At 41.7% G+C, this 16,537-nt stretch overlaps 2 protein-coding genes across 2 annotated transcripts in view; one reads left to right on the top strand and one right to left on the bottom strand.

Annotated features, from left to right (window-relative positions):
- Positions 1-16,537, top strand: part of myo1g (myosin IG) — a 419,914-nt gene that overhangs the window by 45,107 nt on the left and 358,270 nt on the right. The gene's annotated exons all lie outside the window — the stretch shown is intronic.
- LOC308095286 (cyclin-dependent kinase 5 activator 1) lies at positions 10,195-11,396 on the bottom strand (the record flags this gene model as incomplete). Its single annotated transcript, XM_080442285.1, has 1 exon — positions 10,195-11,396. One exon carries the CDS (start codon positions 11,394-11,396, stop codon positions 10,389-10,391), a length of 1,008 nt encoding a protein of 335 aa, XP_080298411.1. The 3' UTR covers positions 10,195-10,388.

Genomic DNA, 16,537 nt, shown 5'->3' with positions numbered 1-16,537 from the left:
AACTCAGAGAGTGTACAAAATGTAGCCAAAACTATTTGCAGGTTTTAAACTGAATAATGCATTGTGTATGAACTATTAGTGCAACTGCGCTAATATGAATGTGTTGTTCGCCATTCTTCTCAATGTACAGTACATCGGTTTTCCTCATCTGTAAGTTAGTTTGCATGTTTTGAACCTTTTATTTCCTGTGCTCGGAAGAATTCCTCTGACTTTATAAAGAATACTTTATTGCATACTTTTCATACATACATATATTCGTCTCCATCATATAAAGTACTGTTACTCTAAGGATGGCAATAACTAAGGATATAGCAACAGGACTGTACCCACCACCATTAGACAATGCTCCATGTCTTCTAGTTCTATTAACTAGGTGACCTAAGTCAGCAGCTGTGCAGAAGTGCATCTATTTTTCATCTTCCTGCTTTCCAGTTTCGCCTTGCTTAGTTATTTTGAGACCCTATTAGTCAAAGTAAAGGGCAAAAAAACATCTGATAGGAATAACTCCTATCTCCTTGTCCTAATTTGACACCATGTTGAGATATTGGCAAACAGACTTGAATGTGAATCTCATTTAAACTCTGACTTGGCCAGCAACCAAAGATCTCTCGGGCACAATGGAGCCAGCTTATGGAGCCAGCTTCTTGCAGTTTTCCAAAGTTTCAAGTTCATGTAGTAAATTGTAAATTATATATGAAACTGAAAAGAAATTGCATGTAAAATGAGATGTACACACAGCTATATCTGAAATGTACCAGGCCATGGCAGAATAGTCTGAGGAATGAGACGCCAGACCCGTGCGTGCGTGCGTGCGTGCGTGCGTGCGTGCGTGCGTGCGTGCGTGCGTGCGTGCGTGCGTGCGTGCGTGCGTGCGTGCGTGCGTGCGTGCGTGCGTGCGTGCACTGTATTGGGCTATATTTGTTTTGGTGCATACAGTAGGTGAACGCCAGCACCCTAAACTGGCAAAGTGGCTAACGCCTGGCTTAAGACAGCTTGGACTGAGTTGAATTGTCGCAGAGAGGACATTAATACTGTTGTGATTTTGGTGTTTAGGGGTATGTTGTCAAGTTGATAAATGTACTGTATATTTTGCATTTAGTTTAGTGTACATCCCATAAGCCTGAGGGACAGGAGCTTTATAATATTCTAGGTAGTAGTATAAATCCCATAAGCCAGACGGACATGTGCCCAATTGGCCTGTTCCGGTCCATAGCCGGTCCATAATCACGGGACATGTATCGCATAGCCTGGAGGGATGATTGCTCTGCAGTTATTAATTCACAAAAAAAAAGATATTTGTCATTGACTCGCTGACAGTCGCTGACCGTCATTGATTAGCTACAGACAGACAGACAGACAGACGGGTGAAAACATGAATCTCCTGGTGGATATTAAGTTATATATTTCCACTTGGATATACATGTATTCACTTGCCAGAGGAGAATTTTACCAGCTGAAAAACATGTTTTGCAACCATTGGATAAACATTTGCAACTGCCTAGTTGTCATAGTCACTACATCAGTCCTGTCCATTAGATTTGTTCAGTCTGACAACTCTGCTCTCTAGGACAGGGCCATGTCCTATAGTGTAACTCTGAATAATAGCAGACTTCCTGATGCATTTGTTAAATGACAAGCAAACACAAACAGAGCTGTAAATCTTAATGCCACTTGTGCAGAACAGGCCCAGGAGTGGTTACAATGTCGACACATGGAAATCAATTGGAATTGGTTTTTCAGCCAGTGTGTTTTATGTGCTGATGAAATGCAGACTATTTTGCTGACGCTCCAGCAGTGTATTGCTAATAGGATTCCTCTAATTCTAATCTAATTTATCGGAACTGCCAATTGTTGATGCAATCACTTAAAGGGGCGCTGCAATTCCATTACAGAAAGACTGGCACCTGGTCTATCTATCTATCTTTGGAGATTAGAGACCCAATAGAGAGGATTTGGTAATGAGTTGGAGAGAGGATTTAGCGATTGGTATATAATACTGTATGTGTTTCTCTCTCTAAATCCTCTGGCTGCTGGTTTGGAAAGCAGTACAGGTTTTCCAGCGTTTCCCCTTCGACATGGAGGGGAGGTCACATGCAGCAGATTACAGTAACATTACATGTGAGGGGGAGATTGGTTTTTAGCTTGGGTTGCTCTGAATCAACATGCTATCAGTTTGACTGCCTACTAATCAGCAAATGTTACAAGGTCTTGTGATTGATATTTGTTTTTGCTGAAATTAAATATGGGTTTACTGGATGGCAGCCCCTTATGAAGGTTTAGTGAGTCTGAGTTTTGTGCAAACAGACTTGACAGCCCTCGCAGAGACTTTCACATCCCTCATCAGCTCCCTTCTCCTCTTCTAGAGCAGTGGTTCCCCAACTTTTTAGCTCAAGACCCAAAAGAGAAATTAGACATTTGCCCGGGACCCAAACTAGTGAAATTAGCAGATAGCAGAACTCATGGCCCTCTACTTTTGTGTGCATGTGACACACCTGGGCGTGAATGACCATTTTGAAGTGTGTGGAGTTAAAATTTCTGTTTAAGTTTATTTCTGCAATTAAGACACACACATCACATTTCAATCCCTGCTGTTGTTGCTAGCTACTGGTCCTGGTCCAAGAATGTTATAAACAGAATAAAGATTCTCTCAGTTGCATAAAACTCTCACATTACTCTGGTTACAATTACTCATTCTAGGTTACTCTATTATTCTAGAATATATTAATCTATCATGCAACATAATGTTTATACAGTTGAGTTGACCTTCATCATTGTGCATCTGCAATTACAAGACATACACAATAAATGTCAATAGCTGCTTTCATTGCTATAGCAACTGGTCTCGGTCTGAACAAGACCCTTTGAGCTTGCCAACAGGTGCCTGACACAATGCTCATCAATCAGAATCATTGATCCTACATTGATCTGTTTCACAGAACAATGTCATTGTGTAATTTGTGTTATATTTGGACAACAGTGCTTTATCCCAAAATAAGATGATATCAAAATAAATAATATGGGGGTGCCTGTTTCCAAAAAAATATATATTCCTATGGGTCACACACCCATGTACAAGTGTGTGTATATACATATATATATAAATCTCTTATTGATTTATTCAAAAGTAAACTAACATGGGTAGATGTTTCAGGATATTTTTTTAATTTATATTGCTAATGGATGGACACCCCCCATTAGCAATGGTGTGATTCTTCTCGCATCCCAGAGGACTTTATAAGAGCTGGACAACAGCAGTAGAGGCTTTCGTTGCGCCATTGAGCACACCGAACTGTGCACAATAGGAGCTAAACAGTGGGAAGCAGAGGGCATGGTGATTTGTGTAGACAGGAGAGGGCTAGGGAGGACTGCAGGCCCAAGCCCCTGCAGCCATCTGCAGCACCACCTCCTCGTTCTTCTCGCTCCTCTTTCTATCTCTGTCTCTGACTCGTTCCTTTCTTCATCTAGTGCCCTGCCCTCACCTCTGTGCCCTCAGAAATGTCCTTAGCCTTGGCCAGTGACTCAAGTTGAGCATTGTGAACAAATTATGAATGACATTAAACAAAATAAACGTTATAACGCAGCTACATACCAGACGGGCACAGTGGACCGAACTAAGTAAGCTGCTTTGGCTGCAACATCATTTTTATTCGTAGTTTTATGGCTTAACAACAGAGAGATCTCTACTGCTAAAATAAAAGTACTATAAATCCTCTATATTTAAATTCTATAGGGGAATTTATACATGTACTTGTGTGTAGGATGTTAGCAGTTGTAATGGGAATTACAGAGATTATGGTACCTCGGGACTCAAGGAAAGCAGCAGCTGCTACAGTGCATCTGCATTTGTGTGAGCATCTGTCTGTCTGTCTGTGTGTGTGCATGCTGTCTGTGTGTTTCTTAACATTTACTGTCCTCAGTAATATGGGGTGACATATTATTATAATCTAGGACAAAAATAATGTCCTCTTCCACTTATAGACACACACTTTGAAAGCAAAACCCACTTCTAACCTCACATGATACTCACATGCTCTGTAGAACAGAGAGACTTCGTGTTCTCACACATGCAGTATAGATAGATAGAGCTTTATTGATCCCACAAGGGAAATTCAGTTGTTGTGGCAGTACCACAGTAAGAAATAGAGGACAGATACTGATAAAACATACAGCTAAGAATAACATTTTACTCCTATTATCCAAAAGTAATTAATAGGGGAAAACGGACAGAGATTAGGAATAAAGTACCAAAACACATGAGTCATTAATCTGAGGACAAGGCCGAAGGCCTGGTGATGGAAGGTCCAGTGGTTTCATTGTATATTTTCATGGCTACTGGCACAAACGACTGACCGTGTCGGTCCCCCTTGCATGGTGAGACGATGAATCTGCCTCAGTTATTCAACTGCTCCACTATTTCCTTATACATGCATGATCTCCATGTATCTGTTTTGCCCAATTGATGCTCCATCATATGACAGTGTTGCACGCCTAAAATAGCCAATCCACAGTACAAGCTCACAACGTTTCGCGTCCGCGTCGCGTTTTCAGTGCTGTAGATCTGCTATTTTCAGCATGCGACACTATATGACCAAAGTATAAATCTGTAATACTGTGCACCTGTTGACACGCGATAATGAGATGGCACTCGTTTGCCACTCTTCAAAGCATATAGGCAGCAGCACCACTACAGCAGCCCCGCCTGGGGCGATGCAGATCACAGTGGCACACAACAGTGGGCGGTGATTGACTGCAGAGAGACGTTCTCAGATGGAGGGCAGTGCCCCCGACAGAAGCCCCAAAGGCCATCTGCGCTGTCAGGCTATTGTAAGAGCGTGCATTAAGCTATTTTATGTCCCGCATGGATTTACTGCCAGACATGGCTGCCTTGCCTTGCAGACAAGGGAAGTATATGGTGCTCAGGGAAAACAACAATGGTAGTTTCAGTAAGTATGTGGGCTTTGCAGATGCTAAGCTGTGGCTCGCAATAGTGTGTGTGCTGACCGTTTCCTTGTTTGTGTTTTGTGTGTGTGAGAGAGATATATAAAGAGACAGTGAGCGAGAGAGAGAGCATAAGAGCATAAGAGCATTCTTGCAAATTACATTCATAGTACCGGATTTGGATTTCACCTCAATAGTTTATTAAATAGTCAACATAGTCAACATAGTCATCATGAAAAAGAAAAGAAAGAAAGAAAGAAAACAATTGTCATGTTTCTTTATCTTCAAGTTTTCCTTAACAATAGTATTATACATTTTGACAGGTATAAATGTGTACACTTCCAGAGTTAAATTAACACTTGCTGCGTGCATACTTATGAAGTGGCTTTATAAAAGTCACTCAAGGTAGGTTCACTGCTTAATTTTGTTTCCCTGCCAATAATTGGCAACTGAAGAAGGTAACCATGGAAACTCAAGAGGGCCAGGAAACACATCATGAGAATGGAGCAGGCAGGTATGTAGGAAAGGGTCACAGGCAGGTGTGTTTTTACTGTATGTCTTTATTAACACTCTCCCAACATACAGCAGATGGTGTAAGACAAATTCCCTCTGATGACAGTGAGGTTGTGTAGGATAGCCTTGTGAAGGAAAAGCTGCAATCATGAAGGATGCAGTGTGGGCTGATGGAGCCACCTGTGACAAAGCCAGTCCAGTACAATAGCCTCCTTTGTAGCACCATATGGCCTATTGATCAATGAAAACATCCATTGACTTCCGCAGATTTGAACGTTTCCTATACATAAACAGAGCCTTTACAAAGTAAGGCTGTGATGTTGAGAAGGCCATGAGATTTACAGTAATCACCTTCCTGCCTGACATGCTGTTCTAAAAACAGGCAAAAAACACTTGCTACTAAAGGTTGGTAACCATTCAGCCCTTAAACCTGCAAACCTCGAGCCCAAAATATCATGATGATATTCTGATCACATCTAACACTGAGGGGTGATGTTGAAGTCGAGATGGTTGTGAGACAGCCATGGTGGTTTTATGTTATAATTCTGTCACTGTTCATATGACCTAACATGCTTTGATATTTCAAGACAGGATAAGAAAACACAAATTACAGATCTGTTGTTTTTTCTAAACATAAAAAAACACCACAATGGCCATGATAGTTGCATTTGCAGTCATAACAATGACACTTAAGTAATACTTCATCATATTGCCCATAAAAGAACAATCCAGTGTGCTCTTTTTATGTACCAATGGAAATTAAATGTCACTGAAAATATTATACACATAGAAAAAAGCAATTCGAACAAAAGTAAAAAATAAAATAAATACAGTTGAAGAAAAATAAAGAACATTACCTAGACTACCTGGCTGGCATGCACACTACCACACAGCATGACATGTTCTTTTTTGTTTGTTTTTGGTTCATTTCTTACATATAGCAATGTATTTACACAGTACAGTAGTATCTGCCTTTTTTACGTCTGAACTTCAAGAGACTGTCCAAGGTGTGCCATTGTCATTACACACCAACGTACAACAGCAGCAATAAAATACATTGAGAATAAGGTAGCACAACTCACAGAGCTGTCCACAATGTTCACCCCAAATTCAAAAGTCTCCTATACCAGCCAAATTAAGGCCTGAGCCCATTCTGTATAGCAAAGTTGTTAACGTCCTTGCCAGTGTCCTGTCCACAGAATAGTCTCCCTTTTTGTCTTTTCTCAAGTAGATCACGTTCATTTCTGATTAAGTATTCATTTTATATATAACAGTAGTCGTGACTTATTCACAGAGTTGCCAAAGTGTGTCTGCTGCAGATAAGTACATTATGTCCATTCAATGAGCCAGGCAGAGATCAGACCTCCTGCTGTGGGTTTGATTGGATGAGTTGAATTAGAGTTCTGGTTGAGAAGCATGTTGATTGGCTTAGAGACCACGTCATTTTATGGCTATATGATTGGATGAACAGTAATATGATCCAGCTCAAAGACTGATTAGACAGCAGTACAGAAAGAAAGAGTAGTCAGTTTGAGGTCAGTTGGGATACACACCAGTTGTCACATTTGTCAAATTGCACTTGTATTGAATTACTCATGCACATGGGCCTCTCCTACACATGATTATAGAGGATTAGCGTGAAGTGAACAACGTTTTTTCATCAAGGGAATGGTCACGTTGTGCTTTTTGAGCTATGACACCAAATATAAAACAAAATTCTCACACTTACTTTGTGTCACTGATGTTACTGCACATGACAATGGATAACGCTATATCGGAACATGCCACTCAGTGCATCTCTTAGCCTTAGCAATACTGTACGGTCCTTGTCAACAGAACGACATTGGTGGTAGAAACAGATTTAACTGAGAACCATGACCCACATTCACTCTCAAGAAGGACACAACACCCCCAATCACTACACCTGTGACACCAACAAACAACCTCATTCTGTCCTGTCTGGCCCTTGGGTGGTTATGGGTGCCTGTAGCAGAGAGATTTAAAGGCAGAGCTGAGGAGTAAAATTAAAAGGAAAGTGGGACACCAACTCTCACTGGATTCATTCATTCAACATACTTATTTCTCCTCGTGTTTCGCTTCCTCATTTGATTAGGCAGGGGGCTTAGAACTAGATTACCCAAGGGTGTATGTATATGAGAGTACTTGCATACTGTGTGTGTGTGTGTGTGTGTGTGTGTGTGTGTGTGTGTGTGTGTGTGTGTGTGTGTGTGTGTGTGTGTGTGTGTGTGTGTGTGTGTGTGTGTGTGTGTGTGTGTGTGTGTGTGTGTGTGTGTGTGTGTGTGTGTGTGCCTGCAAACAATTGACCTGTCGTGTACGAGTAGTAGCCTAGTACTTGTTTATCAATCCATGAGTGTGCACGGTTCGTCCAGTGTCTTGTCAGAGCAGAAGGTGTTTACCAAGGGGCAGGGTGGTGGAGCATGCAAGCCTCTATAGATCCCTAACTACTAAAAGATTAAGTGCTGCCTGCTTTGCCACATGCTATTGTAGGCCAGGCGTCTTGGCAGAAATTGAGCATCAGCCTCTGTGGCCCTGAAACAGCTTGATGAAGCTATCTATGAGTCAGACATACAGGGTTAGCCTTTAGCAGCCTATCAGGTCTGAGATATCCTTGTAAAAACCCACACACAGCATTTTCTGTGGCAGTTTCCTATACATCTCTTAAATGGCATTTTTCAATCAACAGAGGAGATAAGAGAAGAAACGCTGTATGTTGTAGTTGAATGGGGGCAAGTCATTGTAGTATCGACTTTAAATGCCATGCTAGGACTGCCGTGTCTCTCTGATGTTTATTTAATGCATTTGTTTGTACAATGGTGTTTTTATGCTGCAACTGCAATGGACTGATCAGTGGCCTCCTGGTCTACGGGCTCTATATTCCTGACTGACGTGTGTACACACACTCAAGATAAAAACAGGACTTAAATCAGAATGCCTAAAGCATAAACGCCATGGTTTCATTCAAAGAAGTGTTCAAGGAGAGAGGGGTCCAACAATGAAACAGAAAGGAGAGATATACAGGTATATATATTATATATAGATAATCGAATCCCTAACCCCGAAAGCCTTCTTTAAGGATACACAGGTGACTGATGAGAAACTGGGACACATTCAGCTGCAGTACAAAAACAACTGCCTTTAACCCACAGCGTAATCCATCTTTTATTTCAGCCCTGTGCTGGGGCACTTACAGCTACGTCTGACTCTGATGGTGCAACGCACACACACACACACACACACACACACACACACACACACACACACACACACACACACACACACACACACACACACACACACACACACACACACACACACACACACACACACACACACACACACACACACGTGTCACGACATTGACCCATAGGAGTGCTCAAACACAGGCACGAGAAACATTGCACGAGACAAGGTGTTTAACATTGTAGTGTGTGTGTGTGTGTGTGTGTGTGTGTGTGTGTGTGTGTGTGTGTGTGTGTGTGAGAGTGTGTGTGTGTGTGTGTGTGTGTGTGTGTGTGTGTGTGTGTGTGTGTGTGTGTGTGTGTGTGTGTGTGTGTGTGTGTGTGTGTGTGTGTGTGTGTGTGTGTGTGTGTGTGTGTGTGTTTACAGGCTGACTGGCCCCTGCCCTGACAGGATTAGCTGCTGAAGCTCTCTAGGACTTCACATTAAAATCCTGTGGTAATGTATCCATTTGTAAGAATGCACAAATGTAACCAAAATGATCCATTTGGGTCCACTTTCTGAGTTAAATGAACACTCTGGATTTTATACAGTGTATGGTGTAGACAAGAAGGGGGCACAGGTTGAGAGGTTGGGGGGCAGGGGGAGGAGCTTCAGTAATCTGTTAATCTCATTAATACCACGAATGTGGATGCCCACAAGTAGTTAACAACGGATGGGGATAAATGGCTGATGGCCTTCACTACTGCCCACGGCACAATCTATCAACAGGCACAGGCACACACACACACACACACACACACACACACACACACACACACACACACACACACACACACACACTTAAAACTTGAAACAAGTTTTAAGTGTAACAACTTCCACCAGGAAACCCTAAGATGAGATAAGGTAGCCGGTGACATCTGAAGTCCTTGTCGGTTGAGGAGAATGACTATAATGAGGTTAACTGGCAACTGTCCCCTAAGGCCAGATGACCTTCAAAAGGCTCTGAAAAACACTAGGTTCTATTGAATTGATAACAAAGCACAGAGGACCTAACATGGATGTTTCATCTGTTCAGTACGTTTAGTCACCTTTCATTGCTGACACATAGCTTGCACTACAGTGTTAGTAAGTCTCATTGGATATTCCTGCAGGAATATAATGCAAATATACAATTACATGACAAGAGTGTCATTGATGAAGATGCCATTCCAATTGATTGATCATAGTACAACCATCCTCTTCATGGAATATTCCTCCATATTAAGTGATGTGGCGTTGGCATATTCCATTCCTCTGTGGCCAAGGATGGAAATTGCTCAGTCATTTTCAGGTGGTCTAGTGGGAATGCACTTGACTGTAGGTTATGTAGAGGGGTTTGACTTTGAAGGCTCTTTTATGAGGCCACTAATGAGATAATGGTCCCCTTTGATGAGAAGATGAGCAAAACTAAGTGAGCCTGAAACACGTTGTGTCAATGAAATGTTGCAATATCACTTTTTACTCCTAAGGATCTGTCTGTGGATTGTAAGGACAAGGGCATCAGGCATCTGATGGAATGATTAAAAAAACAATACAGATAGGCTATCTGGTCCTTAAGGTGTTAACACCATCAGCTGAACAGGAGAAGGGCAAAGTGTGAAAAAAAAACGAGAGGAATCGTGTGTGTCTGTGTGCAAGAGTGCACATGTCTGTATCAAAAGGCAGAGGTGTGCTGGAGGAGTGCTAACTGGGTTTGATCACCGATCCAGCACCCGGCTGTAGTCCTGGGGGCCACAGCCCCCCTCGCTCTTGAGTTCAGCAAATACCTGTGTGAAAAAGTGCGGATCTGCGTTAATGCGCAGCATCTTGGAGCTGGTAGCATCAATAATGGCCAGGCAGCGGTCCCAGAAGGCCTCCTTACCAGCCTCCACCAGGAAGGGCTTGAGGGGATAAGAGATTTCATTGCCCATGTAAGAGTAGGACAAGTAGAGGCAGGTGAGTAGCGTAGCCTGAAGCTCATGCTCCGAGGCCACAAGGTCCCCTTCCACTACGTGCCGACACAGCATGTAGACGAAGACCACGTTGGCCGGCGTGACAAAGGCCTGATCCTGCCAGCCCTGCAGGAGCAGCGAGCGGTCCACGGCCCGGAGCCACAGCACCGGGTCGGCCGGGGACAGGTGCTTCAACCGGTAACAGCGGGTGCACAGGAACTCCCCCAGACAGCGGAGAAGCTCGCTAGTTGAGGCTTGGACAATGACGCGCTTAGGCGATGAGGTCACCGCACCCAGGGGGACTTGTTTCACAGGACAGGCCAGTGGCTGGGGTTTGCTGTAGCCATAGCCATAGCCATAGCCGTGGCCGTGGCCCAAGCCCAGCCCGTACCCGAGGCCCAGACCCAGTCCCGCTGGGCAATCGTAGCTGGACAAGTTGGCACATGACACAGACTTCTTCACATTCTCGCGGTTAAGGTGCAGCACAGCGTCTTTCTGGTATATGTTGATGTTGTTGTTGTTGTTGAGTGGGTCACATAGGGCCCCCGGACCCCCAGAGCTTTTCTTGGTGCCGCCTCTCTTCTTGGTGGAGGCTACCAGTCGTTTCCAGGTCAGTGCAGGGAGGAAGATGGACTGACCCCGTTTCAGACCGCGGTCCTTCTGGGCGTTGAGAGAGTGGCTGCTGAAGCTCGGGTAATGGTTGAGAGAGCCTGCCCGGTTATCATAGTAGCTTGATTTCCGAGTGCCAGGCGACAGTGATAATACCGTGCCCATGGTGAGTCAGTGCTTCAGAGATTAAACTGACTTAATGGGGGTTGGACAGAGGTGAGGACAGTTGATGCGCAGCTCTCTATCTGCTCTTTTAATTATTTGACTCTAGGTTGAGATGGCCGCTGAACAGAGCAGTCAGGTGGAAAGATGTCCAAGGCAGACATGACAACTGAACCTGGACTGTCTGTTTTAACAGAGATGCTGGCAAATCTAAATGTCCATGATAACAGAGGCAATATCTGCAACATAAAACAAACAACACAGGATTGTAAGTAAAGAAACACTACTGGCATCAATTAATATGAAACAATTGCAGTACATACGGTACACCACCACAGTCCTCTTAACAGCATTAGGCTACTTTAGAGTGCAGCCTGTGACAATACACTTTCAATATTATTTCATATAGCCTATAATCCATTTTAATCAATTAAAATTATGGGATCTTTCTTATGATGATCAAGTTGGAAACATTAATTTGCCTAAAAGCATGAAAGTATAATGTAGGTCACTGCTCACTGGAAAATATGGTTTTGAATATACACTATAGCCTACTGTATTCTATGCATCCTAAACCGCAGTAGCCTACAAATAGCACGTTATGAAGTCTGAACTCCCCTTTTCGTACACACACAACTAGAAAGGAACTGGTACAAAAGAGTACATTTTATGTGCAAATATTTAGGATGTTTCTTTTTCTTTCATATGGATATTCATACTCAGTGGTGTAAAGTAACTAGTACATTTACTCAAGCACTGTACTTATGTAAATTGTTGAGGTATTTTTTACTTTACTGGAGTATTTCAAATTTTCAGTACTTTTACTTCTATACTTTTACTCCATTATTCCACTACAATTATTTGACAACTTTAGTTACTAGTTACTTATAGATTTGGATTATTATTACAAAACATACATTACCCACTTCAGCCTACATTTCGGCCATTTGAAAATATCTGATTTACATTGTGAGCTTGTAGATCTGCTATTTTCAAAAGATTTTTATACATTATGGAAATGGGACATTCTGCATAATGAGTACTTAATACTTTTAGTACTTGAAGTACTTTTACTCGAGTACATTTTGAATTCCAGATTCATTTTACTTGTAATTACATAACTACATATTGATACTTTTACTTAAGTAAAACATGTGAGCACTTTTCCCACCACCATTCATACTCACTTGTTTATTATCTGATGTGATGTAGAGACCACACTGTCCAATGTTGTTTATTTGTCGCAGTCTGTGATGCTGATACAAGGGCAGCAGATCATTGCGTCCATGAGCTGCATAGTAGCCTATGCAGTGTGGACAGCTGTCCAGATGGTCAATGAGAGGTCAGTTCACGTTCGTGCAAAATTAGAAGCAAAAAGTCACTCCCTTCCCGTGAGCAATAAAATAACCTTACTCTACAAGTCCAGCAGAGCCAGATCGGTCTTGGTGTGCAGGTGTCATCCTAAGGCAAGTCCCTTTTAGTGAATAAATAGCCTATTTACAATTGTATGATTCTCCCTTCATTCCGGACGGTCTCCATCTCTCCGAAAATAACGCAAACTTTCACAGCAATATCTGCGTCCTTTTAATGCATCCCATGTCTCTTGTCTGATCGTGCAGCCTACTTCCATGTGACAAGTGGATGATTTGTTTTGTCCAGTTTTTCCTTGAAAAAAAAATATATAGCCTATAGTACAGCAGTCTTCACTCTTCAGCTGTAGATGGAGCTCTGAAGGGACTTTGACATCAGATCGCAGCGCACAGCGCGGCCAGCTAATCAAATCATCTCCCTGACAGACTCCTCCTAGTGGGGGGCGCGTGAGCTCAGCTGCCAAGGACCGACCAGGGACGCGCGCACGCATGCATGCCATCCATGCACAAACGCAATACACAAAAACACAAACACACGTCACCAGTGGTGGAAAAAGTACTACATTTCTTTACTTAAAGGGATATTTCACTTTCAAAAAAACTTTGGGTCATTTTATCATCTACTCAGGCTTTTGTGAGCCCCCCAGACCGTTTTTAAGTTGCTTGAGTCAGTATGTAGATATTTGATATTCATTTTATCAGACACGCCCCCTTCCTATACAAACCCATTATAACTTCAAACTCCATTTTTAACATGTTAGATTCATCAAAAACACCCGTCCTTGGTTCTGGTGACTCACCCTGCCCCCCTAATATGCGAGGGGCCATGTTTTTTTGATTACTTTTTTCGTTTATTTTATTTAATTTTTGTATTGTATTATTTAAAAAATATATATATATATCGAGAAAACACGGCCCCCACCCCCACGGCCCCCACCACTTAGTAGTAGTAGTACTAGTAGTAGTAGTAGTAGTAGTAGTAGTACTAGTAGTAGTAGTAGTAGTAGTAGTAGTAGTACTAGTAGTAGTAGTAGTAGTAGTAGTAGTAGTAGTAGTAGTAGTAGTAGTAGTAGTACTAGTACTAGTAGTAGTAGTAGTAGTAGTAGTAGTAGTAGTAGTAGTAGTAGTAGTAGTAGTAGTAGTACTAGTAGTAGTAGTAGTAGTAGTAGTAGTAGTAGTAGTTGGAAGAAGTACTCTTTTTTCACTTAAAAGTAAACAATACCACAATGTAGAAATACTCTCTTAAAAGCACCATTAGATATTCAAAATGTTACTTGAGTAAAAGTATGGTGGCAAAAAGACAGGAGACAAAGCTAGAGGTGGCAGAATTGAAGATGCTATGATTCCCATTAGGAGTGACAAGGAGGGACAAGATCGAAATGACTATATGGTCAGCCAAGAAGGTTTGGGCCAAGACAGACAGGCAAGGTTGAGATGGTTTGGACATGTGCGGAGGAGGGATGAGGGGTACATTGGGAGAAGGACGCTGAAGATGGAGCTGCCAGGCAAGAGGAAAAGAGGAATGTCAAAGAGGATGGTTTATGCATGCGGTGAGAGAGGACATGCTGGTGTGACCGAGGAAGATGCAGAAAACAATGTACAATTTCTATAAGAATCCGGTAGGAATTCTCCAATGTTCCAGTAGAATCCTATAGGATTCTGAAAATTGCTATAATAATTTCTGTCACCTCTATCATAATCTTATTGAAATAATATTGAAACATGTTCCCTGCTGGAAATGTTACTGATGTGGGCTATAGAACTAAAAAGCACTTCCCGTCATTTGAGTTTGAGAAAAACTGTTCTTTAAAATAACATGTACTCGGCTGCGGACCCCATATCTGAAAACATTTTGTGTCATACAAGACTTGTGTTGTTAATATGTTTCAAAAGTATTCCAAATCCTTTGAAAACACGCATGAGCTTGTAGATCGGCTATTTTCAAATAGCTGATGTGGCTGATTCTGACGCTGCATTAATTTTGCTGGCCGACACCCTGAAACCCCCCAAGGAGGATCTGGGTCCCCGAACCCCAATTTGAGAACCACTGCTTTAAACCATTGTATTGTTGAAACATGGACATCATATTTGCCGAAAGGGTTGATATTTGAATATAATACAATCATTGACATATTCGAATTCCAAATACAGTACAGTACTTCTTTACGAAAATAAAAGTTCCTTAGAGTCAAGAGGTCATAGGCCTAGGATTCCAATAGAAAAATCTAGCTAAAAACTCTATAGGATTCCAATAGATTCCAATAAAAAACCTCAAGATTTTGGAACAAATCCTATTGGATTTTTCTTATAGGATTTTTATCCTATAAGAATGTATCCAATAGGATTGTTATAGGATTGTTGATTGGATTTTTTTTTTGGAATTCTTTTGGATTCTTTGACTAAGTAACACTACATGCATCACAAAGTAATATGTGTTACTTTTACAAATTGGGTAATACAATACAGTTATTATCAAGTAGTACATTACTTTATAATAATAATAATAATAATAAAAACAACTTTATTTATATAGCACCTCTCAAAACTGGGTTACAAAGTGCTTTACAAAGAAAACAGCAAAACAAAACACACAAAACAAAACAAAGAAAGATTAAAGATAATTAAAAATAATGCAGAACATGAACAGACCACTTTCATACCGGTGCAAGACCAGTGGAGATTGACTGTAATCATCGATTAGGGCTGGGCATTAAAAGCTAATCTATAGAAGTGGGTTTTAAGGAGGGATTTAAACCGGGGGACAGACTCAGTGAGCCTGATCTCTAGGGGCTACAGGGCGTTCCAAAGGGTAGGGTACCAGTTAAAAGACGGGCCGCAGCATTCTGAACCAGCTGAAGGCTGTGGATGGATTCTTTTGAGAGGCAGGTGTAGAGAGAATTACAGTAGTCTAAGTGCGAGAAGATGAAGGCATGAACAACTTTTTTCAGATCGGCGATGGTCAGGAATTATTTAATTTTTGCTATATTTCTGAGGTGATAAAATGAGGATTAAACGACCTTCTTGACATGATGTTGGAGGTTGAGGTCTGGGTCAAAGGTGACAACTAGGTTTCTAACTGTGGGTTTGAGGTTTGGAACCTCAGATTATTTCTCGTTCAGCTGAAGGAAGTTGTTAGACATCCAGTTTTTGATGTCGGTAATGCAATTATGTAGGGTGGCTAGACTGTCAATCACATATGGATACATATCCAGTATTATCTCTGTCATTATCTTGTTGTATATTGTATTACTGTTAGCACAATCTTGCAGAACATGCTAAACCAACATTTCGCTGCTTGTACCTGTATGAGTGAGTGACAAATAGACACCTTGATTCTTGATTCTATTTACGGTAGTTATTTAAGCTTCGAACAAGTTGATGCGCAATGCAGTTTGTCTGCCATTAATATTATGCATAGTCCTTTTGCACTGAATGCATGTTTGAAAGTATATTCTCCAACACTGCTTGCCACAGAGTCAGTAGGTGGCCTTCTAACAAATGCTATGCCCTACATAAACTTTAGGCCACATATGGTGCAGCATTTGTGACTTGAATGTTATATTGTTGTTGCTCCCAAACCAGCTTGGAACAACACTTTATGAGAGCCAAATTAAGAAACAAAGACAGTTTAATCATTCATTTGTTTTGCTTTGTGCATGTTGAATCATACACCTATTCTGCTGAACAGTCATGGAGACGTTGAGATGACAACAAATTAGTTGTAGCCAGCCCATGACACAGTGCCAGGTTAGGGCGTATTATTTAATAATCTTA

The sequence above is a fragment of the Gymnoscopelus braueri genome, assembly GCF_963280865.1.
Source record: "Gymnoscopelus braueri genome assembly, chromosome: 11".
NCBI classification, from domain to species: Eukaryota; Metazoa; Chordata; class Actinopteri; order Myctophiformes; family Myctophidae; genus Gymnoscopelus; species Gymnoscopelus braueri.
This window is presented reverse-complemented; position numbering and strand designations above follow the sequence as displayed.